This window comes from Mirounga angustirostris, unplaced genomic scaffold (genome assembly GCF_029215605.1).
Source record: "Mirounga angustirostris isolate CCGP_5_RB_7025 unplaced genomic scaffold, mMirAng1.0.hap1 SCAF_7, whole genome shotgun sequence".
NCBI lineage: Eukaryota > Metazoa > Chordata > Mammalia > Carnivora > Phocidae > Mirounga > Mirounga angustirostris.
The window spans coordinates 111,999,470-112,016,567 of NW_026991715.1; the positions used below are offsets into that span (position 1 = coordinate 111,999,470).

At 55.7% G+C, this 17,098-nt stretch overlaps 2 protein-coding genes across 10 annotated transcripts in view; one reads left to right on the plus strand and one right to left on the minus strand.

The window, feature by feature from the left end:
- Nucleotides 1–5,135, plus strand: part of TNIP1 (TNFAIP3 interacting protein 1) — a 49,899-nt gene extending 44,764 nt beyond the window's left edge. For 7 of the 9 annotated variants that reach the window (XM_064596636.1, XM_064596638.1, XM_045902464.3 and 4 more), the window contains 5 exons: nucleotides 780–905; nucleotides 1,389–1,454; nucleotides 1,763–1,954; nucleotides 2,789–2,879; nucleotides 4,382–5,135. In XM_064596636.1, the coding sequence (XP_064452706.1) occupies nucleotides 780–905; nucleotides 1,389–1,454; nucleotides 1,763–1,954; nucleotides 2,789–2,879; nucleotides 4,382–4,416 (510 nt within the window). In that variant the 3' untranslated portion in view covers nucleotides 4,417–5,135. The remainder of the gene's footprint in view (nucleotides 1–779; nucleotides 906–1,388; nucleotides 1,455–1,762; nucleotides 1,955–2,788; nucleotides 2,880–4,381) is intronic. The other 2 variants (XM_045902475.3, XM_064596637.1) reach the window with 2 other exon arrangements.
- A 535-nt stretch (nucleotides 5,136–5,670) lies between these two features.
- Nucleotides 5,671–14,551, minus strand: GPX3 (glutathione peroxidase 3). Its single transcript, XM_045902488.1, has 5 exons — nucleotides 14,370–14,551; nucleotides 9,469–9,622; nucleotides 8,155–8,272; nucleotides 7,380–7,479; nucleotides 5,671–6,749 (listed from the first exon to the last, which is right to left on the minus strand). The coding sequence occupies exons 1-5, from the start codon at nucleotides 14,454–14,456 to the stop codon at nucleotides 6,528–6,530; spliced, it is 681 nt and encodes a 226-aa protein (XP_045758444.1). The 5' UTR covers nucleotides 14,457–14,551; the 3' UTR covers nucleotides 5,671–6,527.
- Between the last annotated feature and the right edge of the window lie 2,547 nt (nucleotides 14,552–17,098).

The following is a 17,098-nucleotide window of genomic DNA, read 5'->3' on the forward strand; positions in this document are numbered from 1 at the left end:
TACTATAAATGGAAAACACTGTTTATAATTTGCCACAAATGGAAAGTAACTGTAAGCAATAAATACAGTAAAAGAAAAACAGTATTATTAAACTCTAACTGGATACTCTTGCCTGATGAAGACTCTGAACTTGAGTCCTCTTCGAGGGAAGGGAAGGGAAATTAATAAGTACTGGAAAGATGTGAAAGACGTGAGAGCATAAATGGAGACTTTCTCCTTGAGGGGCACAGAAGGACTGAAAGGAAACTGGAAAGGCTAGGGCTCGCCCATGTGTTTCTATTTGACGTCATGCTCTGGAGCCTCATAAACCATCTCTAACCCGGCCAGTGTCTCACTGGTCTGCAGTGGGATATGAAAGTGCAGGCTCAGAAGCAGGGAGCCACGAGGCCCCCTCGAAGCCTTGGGAGAGTTCTGTAGGTCCTCTGGGAGCCAGGAGACAAGCTCCAGTCTTGCACCCACACTCTGGGCCTGTGGCTTCACCTCTCGTGGGGGCCTTAACAGAATGAAAGGGTTGGACTGGCTGGGGGCTTGTGACCCCCTTTTTTTTTTTAAGCCACAGATACCTTGTTTAAATAAAGCCCTATGTTGAGGCCCAGAATATAAAATAGAGGGACCCAGATCTACCCTGTTTGCAGGTGGGCGTGGGGAGCCAGAGGTACACCCGTTCCCCTCTTCACAATGTCTGTGAGGATGGGGTGAAACCAGCAGGGGGCCAGAGCGGCCTGAGCCCCTCCTCCCTCACCTTCCCCACCCCTCCCCTTCTCTCTGTTCCCCTCCAGGTGAAGATCTTTGAGGAGGACTTCCAGAGGGAGCGCAGTGATCGAGAACGCATGAATGAGGAGAAGGAAGAGCTGAAGAAGCAGGTGGAGAAACTGCAGGCCCAGGTCACCCTGTCCAATGCCCAGGTGAGAGCAGCTGGGCCAAGGAAGGGGCAACCAGCCTGTCCTCACAGGGTGGGGGTGTGGATCGGAGGGTCCCTGGTGAGACTGGAAGTCAGGACACACACTGGTTCTTCCAGCTCTGCTACCAGATTTCTGCGTACCTCCGCAAGTCCCTTCCCCTCTCTGACCTCTGACTCCCACCCCCACAGTCGGAGCCCCCCACTCTCACTGAGTGGAACTAAAGGGTGTTAATAGGGATGCAGAGCAATAGGAGGCTCGTGTGAGCCCTCCTGACCTGTGTTCAGGCCCCCCACGGTGAGCAGGCCTCACCTGCAGCCACCAGCCGGGGCTGTGCTCTGCCCCACGGGGCCTTCCCTCCCCGGGCTGGGCCAGGCGGGCCGCCGAGAGTGCCGGCCCCGTGCATCCGTGCGTCAGTCCGGCCTGGGTCCAGGCCTGGCCAGGAAGCACCCGAGCCAACAGTCTTCTCTCCCTCCCTCCTCCTCTCAGCTAAAAGCGTTCAAAGATGAGGAGAAGACAAAAGAAGCCCTCAAACAGCAGAAGAGGAAAGCAAAGGTGAGGAGGTTTGAGGGAGGAAGCAGCACTCACCTCATCTTACCTCATTCAGGGAGCTACAGTCTGAGGGGAGAGGCAGTGTCTGCTCAGCTGTCCAGCTAATCACGGAGGTAATGCAGGTCGAGCACTTCGACAGTGCTTGGTACAGAGTAGGCGCTCGGGACACATGAGCTGTCATCGGTGGATATTCTGTGCCCATCGACCAGCCTTCAGAGAACTAAGATACCAAGTAGAGAAAGGGAGAGGAGACGGGTGTCACTGGGGATGGCCTGTCACAGGCCAGAGCCCGATGTCAACATCTCTTGCAGGCCTCGGCCGAGCGCTACCACATGGAGCCCCCCCCAGAGCACGTGTGCGGGGCCTACCCGTATGCCTACACGGCCGTGCCAGCCCTGGTGCCACACCACGGCTTTGAGGACTGGTCCCAGATCCGCTACCCCCCGCCCCCCATGGCCATGGAGCACCCACCCCCGCTCCCAAACTCACGCCTCTTCCATCTGGTGAGTCTGTGTCCCCCCTTCAGTCCAGAACACGCGGAGCGGCCAGCCCACGCACTTTGCGGAGGGCGAGGCCAAGTGAGGGGGTCTGAGACCGCATCCTTGGCTCTTGGCTGAACCACACTGTGGTGTGCAGGCAGATGTCCAGAGCCAGGCAGGACCGTCCAGCCCAAAGCCGCTCAGGGTCTCTGGTGTAGGACGGGAAGGGCTCAGGGAGGGCAGGAAGGAGGGCTCCCTCCAACCAAGCAGGCCACAGGGATCAGAGTTTGGGTTTGACTTTTTCTTAGAACTTGCACTTGTAACCAGGTACCAGGCCCTCACCGTGCATTCCCTCCTTTGCTTTCCTTCTCTTTTCCCCTTTTCCAGTTTCCCTTGCATTCCTGTCCCCTCCCCTCTCTTCTTTCTTTCCTTTTATTTGCAAAGAGCTCCTGCCACCTGTCCCGTCCTCTCCTTCTGCTTTGGTGTCCCCACTCCCACCTGGACAGTGGCAGTGCCTCCTGCCTGGCCTCTCCCAGCTCTTCTGCTCTGCCCAGTCCTTACACACATCCTCTTGGCAATCTACACTGGAGTGGAATGCGGGCCTTAGGAGAAGGGCTCTGGGGTTATAGAGACCTAGAACCGAAGGTTGGCCCCCTTCTTAGCTCGATGACCTTCAGCAAGTTTCTTAACCCCTCTGAGCCTCAGTTTCCTTCCCTGTAAAATGGGGATGGCCCCCTGGGTTGTCGTAAGGATTCAGTTGTGCTGGGTGAGCACGTGCTCAGTGCCTTGCTGGCGTGGTGGCCACTACTGTAACTTTGGAGCGTGATTATTGACTACTAAGCACCACTTTCGTTGCAGCCAGAATACACCTGGCGGCCGCCCTTTGGAGGCATGCGCAATCAGAGCTCCCAAGTGATGGACTCGCCCACAGCCAGGCCTGTGGAACCAGGTGAGCGTGGTCCAGTCCTGGGTCTTGTCTTCCCCTTGGGGAGATAATGTCTTACCTGCCAGGAACGCCCCAGTCTGGGGATGATATCACCACCTTCTGCTTTTGGTGGAAGAGAGACCTCATGTTCCAAAACAGTGTTGAGAGGATGGGGAGGTGACTGCGGGGGGAGGGGGTTGAAGTCATTCATTCATTTATCTGAGTGTGGTGTCCAAATGCCAGGTGCTCTGCTGGGTGCCAGGGAAGCCACGTGAGTACAAACAGATAATGGTTCCTGCCCTTGCGGAGCTTACTGCCTAGTGAGGGAGGAAGAAATGAGTAAAATGCACACACAAAGTCACACAGACGGGCCTTTGATTGCACTTAGGTGCCGTGAAGGAAGGAGAGCAGGTTTCTATGAGAGCAGATAGCAGGGTGACCTGACCTGGGCCGGGGGGCAGTGATGTTGGAGTCGGGACCCTCAGAGTGCATGGCATTAACCAGGTGAAGGGGGGACAATGGAGGATGTTCTTGCAGAGAAATGACAAATACAAAGGCCCTGGTGGGAGGGAGGGGAGAAGGGAAGCCAACTGGAGGATGGAGAGAAGGCCAGAGAAGACTGGAGAAGCCGAGGACAAGGTGGGGAAGGAGAGCTGGGCGAGGCAAGGTCAGGAAGGTAGGTGAGTCCAGGCTGAACAGGGACCTGCAGATGATGGACAGGGGGGCTGGTCTTTATCCTAGCGACGATGTGCTCCCCTTGGACATGTTTAAAGCAGAGTGGCATGACAGATCAGATATGCATTTTGAAAAGCTCCATCCGGTCATGGTGCTGGCCAGCAGCAGCTGAGGACCGGAGGTTGGTTCACAGGTCACAGGAGGACTCCGGGGCCCCAGTGACCGCCTTTGCTTTCTGCGGGGCTCTGCGGGGCCGAAGGCACTCCCTTGCCTCCTGGGGGGGAGCAGGGGAGCCGAGTCCTTCTCAGCACAAACAGGTGTTTTCCACGGGTTGTGGCTCTGCCGGGAGGGAGAGGGCCCCTCACAGAAGGGATGCAAGCAGGGGCTGCAGGAGGATGTGGAGGCACTGTGGGTGGGAGGAGGCATCGGGCTGCTCAGCTGTTTTCTCATGGCTCCTGGCAGAGCCCTAGAGGTTGTGTTGGAGCCCCTGGGATGTGGCTGGGATGAGGGGCGAATGGGCAGGGCTCTCCCCACCCCGAGAACTGCTCCACCTCTGGGATCTGGAGCCAGATGGGCTAAGCCCAAACGCTTCCTAGATCTGGAACTTTAGGCAAATTCTTAAAAATCTCTCTGTGTCCTTATTCCCTCCTCCATAAAGGGAAAATAATCTGCCTGCTTCAAAGGGCAGGGCAAGGATTGAATGACAGATGTACCTAAGGTCCTAGCCCAGGGCCTGGTGCTCAGCAGCATTCAACTCTGTGATTTCCATTGTTACTTGCTCGTTTCTCTAGGCCTTTGAAACCTCCTGTGCCCCATCATTTTTAAAGTCCTCAATGTTTTTCTTTATTTAGAGTCTACGAAAAATGACCGTGAGGGGCCTCAGTGAGACCAGATTATGTCACTTGGCTCCACCTTCGTCTTACAGAGCCACCTGATCTGATTGCTGAAAAACTAGAGGCCATGTTCTCTGTGTGGCCAGAGCCTTGGTTGGACGGGAGGCTGATGGGCCACTGGGTTGTGCCCCAGCCCGAACTAAACCGTTTCCGGACTGGAGAGGCTCGACCCGGAAGGCTTCCATTTGGCCCCTCCTTTGTGGTGACCAGGAGAAACTCACTACCTTGCAGCCAAGTGGCGAGAGGCCTCATCCGACTTTGACCTGCCATGCTTTGTGGAATAACTGGGGAACCTCAGTCTCAACAGTGGGGTGCAGTGGAGACCCCTTCCTTTCGAAACTTCCCTGGAAGTGGTTCCAGCCCCTCGGTGGAACATGTCCCATTCACGTGTGTGTTTAAGTTTTGCTTCAAGCTCTATGGTAGCCGGACCCGCCCCGTGCCCAAGCCTTCCCCTCTGAGGAGCTGCGGGAAGAGCGGGTTTGCTCCCAGAAGCAGGAGAGAATGACAGGCGTCCTGTTGCAGGACCACTTCCACCCACGGCAGCCTTGCCAGCACCATGGCAGCCTGGGATGAAGGCCCCGCCGGCCACATGTGCTGAGGGGCCCACCGTGAAGCTGGAGGCTTGGGGTGCCAGAGGCCCAGATCAAGGTGGCTGGCTGTCCCTGGGCAGCTGTTTGCACGAATCTTGGACATAAATCCAAGTTGAAGATCAGTGTTCTATGATTTGTGTTCTTTTATGCCCTGGCTAGCGTTCCCCTCCCAGTCAGTGAGAGTGCTGCTTTCTGTGTCCCGTTCCCCCTAGTCCCCTGAGAGCATCACCAGGGCTCTGGGCAGATAGCCCCGGGGCTCTGCTCTGAGCCTCTCCAAAGGTGAGGCGCCCAGGGCCAGTGGAAGGAGTCTGGGCCGAGAATCAGGGGACCTGGGTTTCAATTCCCGTCCTGCCCCTCACACGTCAGGGGGCAGTGGGCAAGGCCGGCCCTTTGGTGAGGCTGTTTCCTCACCTGTCACAGGGACTACCTCGTCTCAGCCCCGGCTGCCTGGAGAATTGTGGGAGGGAGTGAGCGTGGATGGGAACTGGTTTTGTAAACTCCAAATGCCAAGTTAGAGAAGCAGAGTGGGTCTAGGTAGAAACCAAACAGCAGGGGCCCGAAGCATTCCCTCCATTTCTTTTTTCTTCCTCCAACTCCCCCCGCCCCCCCCCGCAACCAAGGGTGGCCCCATGGAGGAAGCACCACAGTAGGCTCAGGTGTTGCAGAAAGGCCTTTACTAGGCAGACGGGGGGTGGGGGGAGTCTAATGCCAGGGACCAGGGTGAGGGGAGAGGGCACATCCTCCGGAAAAGCAGGGGCGGCATCCCTGCCCAAGGGCCTCAGCCTGAATGCACTAAGGGCTGGCCCTTCGGACAGGCTCAGGGGAGGTCCGCCCATAAGGGCTTCGGGCCCCTCCTTCATGGAGATGCCATTCCTGACCCGGGGAACGTGGCCCTTGCTCTCACATCTGCCTTGGCTGCTGTCAGGGAGCACTATGGGGTGGGGTAGGGGGCTTGGGAGGGCCCTTCAGGAAGAGAGGGGCTGCATGGTGGAGAGTAGGGAGACTGGGCAGTGTGGTAGACCCAGAAACTTCTGGGCCTTTCAGTGGTGATATCTGGAGGCAATGGGAGATGCTGGACCCAAAGTCGAGGTGTAGGTCAGAACAGAACAGTTGGATCGAGAGCTGGTTTTGCCGTGGGCTCAGCTGAAAGTGAATGGTTATCGTCAGAATTGGAGAGAAAGGGGAGGTATTTTCTCGCACTCTCTGCAGCACGCAGCTGTGCGTACGCATATGGTATGCGTTGCCCATGTTCCCGCAGCTGGACCCAGGTGGCTGTTCACTCGCGCGCACACGGGGTCACACGCGCCTATGGGCATGCGTGCAGACACCCACGTGCACGGCAGTACAGACACAATCGTACGCACATGTTTGCGTCAGGTGGGGGCCTTGTGGAACAGCGAGGGGTCTATGGCGGGAGTGTGGTGTGGTTGGAGAAATGGATTCCTTCCTGAATGGAGCCCCTCCCCAGCCCCCGCACGGTGGACACGGGGGGGGGGGGGGAGGGCAGGTCTGATTTACTGCCCCTTGACCGCCAGAGCCGCCTGCCGCCGCATGTAAGCCAGGATGTCCATCTTGACGGTGTTGACCGTGGTCCGGTGGTACCAGCGCATGATGGGTACACCGTCCGGCCCCACCAGGAACTTCTCAAAGTTCCAGCGGATGTCATGGACCTTCATAGGCTCCCAGAAGAGGCGGCCCGGTGAGCCCAGGAGCTCCGAGGTGGGAGGGCAGGAGTTCTGCAGCGGGGAGAAGAGCATCAACCCTGCTCAGGGCCCTTCCCACCCTCCCTCTCCAGGCCTTCCGGGGTGGAGGTAGGAGAAGCCTGGCACTGAGCAAAGAGCACCAGTTTTTGAGTTGAAAATGGAATCCCAGGGGCGCCTGGGCGGCTCAGTCGTTAAGCGTCTGCCTTTGGCTCGGGTCATGATCCCAGGGTCCTGGGATCGAGCCCCGCATCGGGCTCCCTGCTCAGGGGGAAGCCTGCTTCTCCCTCTCCCACTCCCCCTGCTTGTGTTCCCTCTCTTGCTGTGTCTCTCTCTGTCAAATAAATAGATAAATAGATAAATAAATAAATAAATAAAAATAAATATTAATTAATTAATTAATAAAAAGAAAATGGAATCCCAGGACTGGCTTTGGCTCTAGCAGATTGTCCCTTCTGGGGCCCTGCTTGGGCCTTATCTATAAAATGGGCTGTTGAGATCCTAGAGTCTGCCAAGCCTTATGGTTGGAATGCGAGATGCCAGGAAATCCCCCCAGGGGCCTAAGGCACGGGCCTTGTCTCCGCATGGGCTGGAGCCAGGAGTGACTGCAGCTCTGTCCAGAACCAGGGTCAGCTGGGCTGAGCACAGCGGCGGCTGTGCACTCACCTTCAGGAATGTGTAGAACTTCTGCTCTTTCTCCCCGTTCACATCGCCTTTCTCAAAGAGTTGGAAATTGGGGACGAAGCCCCCGCCCGGTCGGACATACCTACAAGGAATATTCTTATGTGGGTCCCAAGGAGATGGGGCCTAGGGCTCAGATGACAAGAAGGGACTGAACAGGGCGCCTGGGTGGCTCAGTTGGTTAAGCGACTGCCTTCGGCTCAGGTCATGATCCTGGAGTCTCAGGATCGAGTCCCGCATCGGGCTCCCTGCTCAGCAGGGAGTCTGCTTCTCCCTCTGACCCTCCTCCCTCTCATGCTCTCGGTCTCTCATTCTCTCTCTCTCAAATAAATAAATAAAATCTTAAAAAAAAAAGAAGGGACTGAACAGGGAGGAGGCGCTGGGAATCTGGATTTTATTCCTCACCAGGCAGTGGGAGCTGATGAGTATTGAATGGGCATAGGCATAGTGTGGGTGTGCAAGCTTCTTTTTCTGGTTTGGTACCTTCTCAGTAACCCTGTCCCCTGCCTGCACTCTCCCCACCCACGCCCTCCCCCCGCCATCCCATCATGCACGCACACACAGTCGTCCCTGTGTCCAACCCCTCTTCCGTTCATGCCAGTGAACGGGGTTCCTGGAAGGGGAGCGTAGTTCTTGGTGGCTAAGTACCCATCATGAGTAGGGGCCAATGCAAGAGAGGCCTGGCGCCTCGGCTGGGGCACAGGGGCGTTGTGCTTTCTCAGAGGAGCTTTCTCGGGACACCAAGCAAGCAAGCACTCACTTGAGGCTGGGTAGGATTTCCGAGTTTTCTCCTGGCTCCTGTTTTCCGAATTGGTTGCAGGGGAAGCCCAGAATGACCAGGCCAAATGGTTCAAGCTCTTCCTGTAGTGCATTCAGTTCTGGGCCAGGGAGAAGGAGAGCAGAGATGAAGGTAGACTATCAAGGACTCCTGCCTCGTCTGCACCACTCTACCTGCTCACCCACCGTGAGCTGAAATCACCGAGGCCTGACAGGGGAAGGGCCTTGGCCAAGATTGCCTAGGGAGTGTGACAATGCTGGGATACAAGCCCCATTCTCCTGACCAATCTGGTTGGGTTGGAGGTCTGGGGAGGAAAGAGCAGTACCCTTTCTCAAATCAGGAGTCAGTCAGCTGCCCACTGCCACTGGGCCAGTAGGCTGAGGGCTCCTTCAGGACTCTCAGGATTGAGTTTCTTAGAGCAAGAGCCATACATCCCTGGGCAGAAGGCAGAGGACTTCCCGGCAGTTTGGGAATCGAAGGGAGGCCCTGGCCCAGCTCTCCAGTTCCCTCAGTGCCAGCAACCAGCCCATCTCTTGCACAAACACACTCTGCTCTATTCCAAGGGCTGGACAGAAGCATTCTAGACAAGAGTACCCAGTGCCCACTGGGCCATCCAGCCCACCATCATTCCACTTCCAGGAATTTGCCTGAGACTGCCGGGCAGACATTCAGGGTCAGGTTGCCCTTGCTTCCCCCCAACCCCGCCAGCAGACTGTGCTCAGCCCCACGACATTTTCCTGTGGGTGCGATCAGATGCCTCTGGCCTGCCTGTTCCCTCCGGCTATCTCCTCTGCCCTAGCTCGGCAGAGGGGAGTGAGGATACCAGGATCACGAAACCTGGGTGAAACACCCGGGATTGCCACTGACACACGTACTCAGGGCCTCCGTCTAACTGCCTGGTTTCCAGATGGGGGCCAACAGAAGCACTAGAGCAGATGGGGCTGAGGGCAGATGGGAAATTCTCAGCAGGATAAAGCTACCATTTCTTACTCCACTGGAAGAACACACCAAGCACAGAACCAATCTCCTCCATCCCTCTGCTTTCAGGGCAGTTGGGGTGCCCAGGGATGAAGGGTCACTGGGAATCTTCTAGAACATAATCTGAAGGCAATCAGACTTCAGGCTTATATGGTAATCTTCACGGAAATATTGAAGACAATAGAATTGGGATACAGGGCTTGGAATCTCATGATAAGGGTCACCCCTTCCCACTTGCACCAAAAAAGCTCCTGTGATTAAAATGTGCCCAACTGGCAGAAACAGCCCTACAGCAGGGGAGCAGGGCTGGGCTCTTACCAATGTACTGGCCTGTCAGGCCTCAGTAGCTGGCCACGTTGACAAAGAGGATGTATTTGCCAGCATACTGCTTGAAGGGGACGTACTCCTGCCCGTCGATGGTGAGGGCGCCGTACTCATAGATGGTGCCGCTCACGTCAGCGTGGCAGTCCGTCTGGAACAGAGGAAGACCAGCACCAGGGAGCGGTGAGAGTCGGAAGGGAACCTGGGCATCTCCATTTTCGGGATCATGAAAGATACCAACAGGGAGAGTGACTTGCCCAAGACCACTCCGAGAACTGGAACTGGACCAGAACCAAGGTCTACTTCCTTGTGCAAGGGAATGCTTATGAAAGCACTTAATCTGCTGATGAGTGTGCGGAACCCTGCCGTACTGCTTACTGTGACCATTACTTCGCCTCCCGTGCTCGCATGGAAACGTTTGCCAGGCCCGGAGAGAGACCGTGCCGGGACGGGCGGTTGCCTCATCAGAGGCGCTGCTGGAGGCTCCTGGGGCGGCCATCGCAACCAGCCTGGCAGGTGACGATGTGGGCCTGAATGACAGCATTGTGAAGGAGGAACTGAACAGAAAGGAAGAAGGGGCCGTGTAGAGAGGGGTGATTCAGATCTGGAGGACTGGAAAGCTGAAGCTGTTGCTATAAAACAGGGAAGCAGGAGGAGCCAGGAAGGGGAGAGGCCTGCCAGAAGGATTCCGTGTGCCGGCAAGGGGAAAGCAACAGGGCCTCGCCCATGGGACACGTTCTCTGTAAGCGTGCAGCTGGGATGACCGGTATGTCTTCCTCCGTGCCCGGCTGCTGCCCCCGGTCAAATCTAGAACAAGTATCAGACGACGGACTCGGGTGGGGGACCTGGATTCCATGTCCAGCTCTGCCACTAACTCCCTGTGTGGTCTGGGGCTAGCCCTCTCTCTTCTCTGGGCCGCAGTTTCCTCTTTTCTGAGATGAGAACCTTGAGCTGGATCAGCTATGCTCAACCATGATGGCTCACCAGCGTCACCAGCAGTGGGGGAGGAGGAATGGGACCACTGCCAACCAGCAGGGCATTGCATCCCACTCCACTCTACGCCCACCCCAGCTCTGGTACAGGCCATGAAAACCCGGGTCTACTCTTGAAAGGGTGTCTTGGCACCCATCACGCAGTCAGCAGCGGCGATGGTCATGACGGGAAAGGAAGATGATTGCCAGCATTGTATCAGGTCATCTCTGGCTGTGATGGAGGAGGAGAGAGGTGCCAAGACAATAAGCAAATGAAGTGCAAACTAGCATTATAGATCAGGAGAGACAGAGACAGGTGGTGGGAGTTAGAAAAGCAAATCCACACCCTCTCCTCACCATCAGTCCCGGAAGGCTTGCTGTTGAGGTGAGGTACCTGGGCCCAACTGGGTGAAGGGAGTCATCTGGCTGGCAGGGTGTGGCCCCAGGAGGGTGTAGAAAAGCCATCTCAGTCTGGAAAATGTCGTAGGCCTGCTGAGCCAGGCCTTGTCGTAGGCCTCCTACAAGCCATTCCCAGAGAGCTGCAAGCTCTCTTCTTGGCTTCAGGGCCAACTCCCTGTTTTCCATGAGACTGGCATTCCATGCCCCGTGACTTCTGGTGGGTGCTGGAGGCACGTCCAAACCTTAACTCCTCTAGCCCCTGTGCCTCCCTGGCCCCAGCTGGGTCAGTTCCCCCACAGAATACAACCAGAGCCCAACAAACCCAGCCCTGCTGGCCGCAGAGGTCCAGCAGCCGGAAGGCAAGGCCTCCCGGCTCACCCCTCCACCCTGATCCAAAGACAGATTCTGGGAAATGAAGAGAACAAAAGCCAAGAGGAGGTCGAAATAACAGAAGCTTGTAAACAACAGGACGATCCACTTCTGGGCACAGCTTCGGGATGGGGGTGGGGCGAGGGGAATCTCCTCTCACTAGGCTTTTTAGTCTTTGCTGGCCCTGGCGAGTGAGTCACTTTTACTCTCTGAGCCTCAGTAGGCTGACAGGCGAGGATAATGCCACCTGCCTCCCCAAATGGCTGTAAGAATCTATGTGCAAAACAAAACAGTCTTGAAACCCTCTTGGAGAGAAATCCCCACATCAGGAGATAGTGATTATTCTGCCTACAGCTAGAGTGAAAAGCCCTGAGTTTCCTCCGTTATTGTGAAGAAGCTTTGATGGTCCCCAGCCAGTGTAGAGAAGATGATGCTGCAAGGTGTCTCCGGGGGAAGGGATGAGGACAGAGCCTCCAAGCTGTCTACCGGGGCCACTGAGACCAGGGTTGTGGGTTCAGACGGATGGGGGTCAGAGGGTGGCCCATGGTGGTGGAAGCCATGGCCTAGATCAGGACTGAGCCTTAGGTGAGCTGTGAGCTGTCCTTAGGTGAGCTGTGGGCCCCCTTCCCTCCTCTGGGGCCCATGAACGCCAGAGACCCTGCACCTTGAACAGGGAGGCCAGAGGAGGCGGCAGGTGGGGGACTCAGGTGGGGGGTGGGCAGTGCACATGCCCCAGTCCTGCCACGGCTGGGCAATATGGCAGAGTGCTGCTGGCTTGGCAGTTGGAGGGGGTCTCAGCCAGAACCCTGGCTGGCTTGGACTTCTGCTCTTGGACCTTTCTCCTCTCCCATCTACCACTGCCATAAGTGTGGGGTGGTGAAAGGAGCCTGGGCCTGGGGGCGGGAGACCTGAGTTCTGGGCCTGGCTGGGACTCTGACTCTGTGTGACCACTCCTTTCCCTTCTGTGGGGCTCTGGCTGCTCGCCTGTCAAATGGGCTCAGAGTCAGTGTTGTCTTAAGGGCTCTTCAGCTCTGTCAGCCTGCGGTTCCATGATTCTCTCTGCCTCGTTTAGTCACCTAGAAACCAGCGGTTACTAGGATCCCATGCACGTCAGCTGTTGTTACCCTCTCCAGCTTCTGCAGAGTCCTTCTGCACAGCAAGAACAGGGAGCCTGAGTAGCTTGAAGCTGGACTGCAGAGAGGACACAGCAAGGGAAGGAGGATTTCCTTCCTTATCCGGCTCCTCCCTTTGAGCTGGGAGGAGGCAGACATCCTTCCAAGACTGTCCCCTATTGCCCATCCCATTCCTCACATGCCCCACCATCCTACCCTTGGCCCTGGGAGTCGGAGGTAAGGTAGATGGTTGAGTCTTAGAATCCGGAGCTATGACATCTCGACTCTAAGGGCCTGGGAGCAGAGATGGACATGCCCAGACTGTCGTTAGTAAGCAAGTCCTAACCGGCTGCATCTGATAGGATCATACCTCACCCTAAGACTTTTCTAGACCATACCCATCCTGTTCTCTTTGAATCCACCTATTCCTCCCCCAGAGTCCTGCAAAGAAAACACAGCTATGATGAGTTATTCATGGGGTCCACATTCTTCCCTCCAGCCTTCTCGAGTCAGGGCCCAATCTTCTACAGCTTTCCCCAAACTGAGAGTCAAGGGCTGACTCCATGGTGCTGGCCTGCCTACGCCTACCTCTACCCCACATCACAATCTTGAAACTCAGTCCCATCCCTGACCTGGAAAATGCCTTTTGAGCTGGGGATAATGAACAGGGCTGGATACAAAGGAGAAGAGGGGGACGAAATGCCTTCATAGCCATCCAGTTTCTAGGATTACTCCAAAAAGAAACAGACTGAATGGGATTTAGCTGAGGACAGGACAGGATGGGAGGTTAGAAACATGCAGAAGGAACCCTGTGCATGGAATGGGCTAATTGAACAGCAGATAGAACTTTGGAAATAGAATTGGACTCCTAAGATCTTAAAATAAAGACCCAGAAGATTTTTAGAAAGACAGAAGCTCAAAGCTTCTCTTGAGCTTACACAAGCATGTGGGGTGTGTGTGTGTGTGTGTGTGTGTGTGTGTTGGGAGGGTGGAGACGAATCTCTCTCTCTTTGGGTCTATACCTAAGCCTGGCTTCTGCCTCCCACCCTGCGTGAGAAGAGCGGTCTACTGGGCCCACTTTTGCAGGTGCTATCCTAGGAGATAAGCGTGCTGGGTCACCCCACTCTTGGCTTCAGCATCCCCACTCTAGCTAAGGGTCACACACACTGCTGGGGGTAGATGAAGGCTCAGGAAAATTCTGCCTTTCCTATTGAGCTGGCAGTCCCCAACTTTCTCCGACTACCAGGTTTGCTCAGGCTGCTGTGGGCAGTGGGTGGTGGGTAGTGAGGCTGCCGCAGACAGACCTTCACAGAGCAGCGTGTGGATTTTGCAGTTTCTCCAAGCATTCGCTCTGAAACCATCAGCTTCATTGTGCCCCTCCCCCACCCTCCCCACTCCAGCCCGCCCCCCACAGATGGACAAATGGAGGCCAGAAAGGATTGAGGGTCTAGCCAGGGTCCTGGGGGTTGTGCACTGCCAATCCAGAGTGCTTCTTGTCACAGATCGCTGCCTCTTCTACCAACGCCCTGGAATCCAAGTGGGCATATCTACCTGCATTAATTCCTGGGCTAGAAGAGGCCTCGTCGCAATTCTTCCAGACGGGGACCACCCAGCTCCTTCCCTTTCTCCTTGCCTGTCAGTCTCCCCGGGGAACCTCCGCAGCCAACCCAGACGCGGAGTCTCTAGCCTTTCTCTGTGCCCCCACCCTCTTCAGGCCCTCCTGGAGGGGAGTAGCTGGGGACAGTCTTGGCATGCACGTAGCAAGGCGACACTGAGGTAGCCGTGGGGCAGACGGGGTCAACTCGGCGAGAGTGACCCTCCTCCCTATTCATTCTGCCCTCCCAGGGCACCCAGATCTCCCATAGATGAAACTGCGAAGACACGGGCGCGCCGGGTGGGGGTCCCGGAGGCGGAGAGGGAGGTACCGGAGTTAAGGGTCAGCGCACGAGGTGTTGGCTCTCCTGGAGGGGAGTCCGGGAAGAGAGGTGCCTCGCCACCGACAGGCTCTGTTCGTCCCGCCGGGCCCCCACCCCCGAGGCTCACTCACCTTCGACTTCTCCTGCCCCCGGCCCGGCGGGACGAAGCCAGCCAGGAGCAGTGAGAGAAGGCAGGACGCCCGCAACAGCCGGGCCATGGCGGGCAGGGGGCGCGTCTGCGGTCTGAGCCCGGGCCAGCGCCGTCTGAGGTGTCCGATGCTCTCAGCCACCTTTCAAGCCCTCAGCGATGACCAATCCGCGGCCGGGCCGGAGCCCCTGCAGCCAATCGCAGGGCGGCTGGCATTTCAGGGGCGGGCACAACTTACCCTCCTTCTCCTCCCTGGGCTCCGAGCGACAGTGACATAAGCAAGTCTGGGCAGAAATGGGAGCCGGTCCTTGTCAACCCATGAGGCTGCCCCCTCTTCTTTGGGCTCTAAAGTGCAAGAGGAGGCAGGCACTACGTCCTCCAGCACAGCCAGGGGACAGGGCTTTAAATGATCACTGAAGAACTGATGGAAGCCTCAATCCTAGGAAACATTTCTTACTCCTAGGTTTTGAAACACCCCGTGGTGCTCCCTCTTTCCTCCTTCCTCCATTCCAGTTGAAGGAATGTTGAGGATTAAAAATGACAGCAAGCTCTGAAGTGAGACTGCTAGGAACATTTGCTCCATGCAGGTTTAGCAAGTAAGAAGCACAGAGTGGAGGCACCTGGGTGGCTCAGTTGTTGAGCATGGGACTCTTGTTTTGGGCTCAGGTGATGATCTACCGTGGTGGGAGGAAGCCCCACATCAGGCTCCATGCTTGGGGAGGAGTATGCTTTGGATTCTCACTCTCTGTCTGCCGCTCCCCCTGTGCACCATCTCTCTCTCTAAAATAAATAAAATCCTCCCCCCCCCCATTTTTTAAAAAGCAGCAAAGAGTGGATGCCACAGATTTTGAATGCAGCCCCCTCCTGGAAAGAACACTGGGATACCTCAGCCGATTTGGGAGCAGAAAATACATTTGTTCCCTGTGTAGTCTTTTTTTTTTTTTAAGATTTTATTTATTTGACAGAGAGACAGCGAGAGAGGGAACCCAAGCAGGGGGAGTGGGAGAGGGAGAAGCAGGCTGCCCGAGAAGCAGGGAGCCCGATGCGGGGCTCCATCCTAGGACCCCAGGATCATGACCTGAGCTGAAGGCAGACGCTTAACGACTGAGCCACCCAGGCGCCCCGCTTGCTGTGTCGTCTTGAATGTGTTGCTTTCCCCCTCTGGGCCTTGGTTTCCCCAACTGTGTAATGATGGGATTAGCTGATGACCTCCTGATGCCCTTCTGGTTCTGGCTAGCTTCTAAAATAAGTGAGAGACCTAGAACAGAAGTTCCTTGAGAGTAGGGACCATAATCACCACCTGGCCCAGGGCCTAGAGCACAGGTGCTAAATATTGCATTAATCAACCAAAGAATTCATTTCTCTGCTCGGAGATACCGTTGATGAGGTAGGCAGCTCTAGGTCTGGGCTATCTTGGTATGATCCTGTTCATAGATAGGGGAATGTGTTGGGATCAGTGCTTCCCAAATCTGCCCGACTACCAGAGTCACCTGGGAAGCTTCTAGTCGATTCCCAGACCCCACTCCAGAATCACTGTATTAGAATCTCTGGGGGCAGAGGCTGAGAATCTGCCTTCAGACACGTTCCAAAGGTGGTTCTGAGGCAGGCGATCCTGTCTTCTGGCAGAGAAGTGCCTTGAGATAGCATGCCTTTCCTCTGACTGGCGATATTGTCCCCGTGGGAATTTGGAAGTTCTCTCTCAAGTCCCACATTCTCCATAAAGCCTTTCTTCAAACCACAGCCTGTTGAAAGGAAGGGAACCTTGAAGTCCAGAAAGTCTTTAAGTGAGTTAAAGCGCAGAAGTGTTTGAACAGCAGCTGACACAGAGCATGTGCTCAATAAATGTTATTCAACCGCCTCATTTCCCTGAGGCCTAGAGATGAAGAACAATCTGCCCAAGTTCCCACAGTAAATCGGTGGCAGAGCAGGGACCAGAATCAAGATCTCTAGACTCCAGGGCGCCTGGGTGGCTCAGTTGGTTAAGCGACTGCCTTCAGCTCAGGTCATGATCCTGGAGTCCCTGGATAGAGTCCCGCATCGGACTCCCTGCTCAGCAGGGAGTCTGCTTCTCCCTCTGACCCTCCCCCCTCTCATGTGCTCTCTCTCTCATTCTCTCTCTCAAATAAATAAATAAATAAATCTTAAAAAAAAAAAATCTCTAGACTCCAGTCTCAGGCAGTCTTCCCTTTGTTCTGTTGTCTTTTGAAGGTCGTATTTACCCAAAGATACAAATGTCTGTACACCTATCAGTTTGTCAGAAATCCATTGTTCATTATCCTCAGTAGGCATCTAGTGACCCTCCAGATATGTGCCTGGCACCATGTTAACACCATGAGAGACGTCAGAGAGTTTTCTGGAAGTTGCAATCTCCATTCTCAAGGTGTGTCCCACAGAGCCAGGAGTAGGAGGAGGCCAGTGGCCACCTAGGGTCTTGCAAGTGCTCAACTGGCAGCCGAGAGTGAGATCCTCCTTCAATTTTGCACCCTATGTGCCTGACTTGCCTCATCCTAGTCCCAGCCCTGGTGTTCAGTTTCTTTGGGGGAAATAAGAAGGAGTCAGAAGCCGGAGGCTTGCTGTGGGGCCACACACAAGTTACTTTCCTTCTCTGGGCCTCAACTGGTCCAACTCTTAATCAAGAGTCTTTGGCAGTCTCTTGGTGATGGTCTCTGCGGCTCTACAGTTCCAGAAGGGTCTAAGGAAAGCGTGTCTACA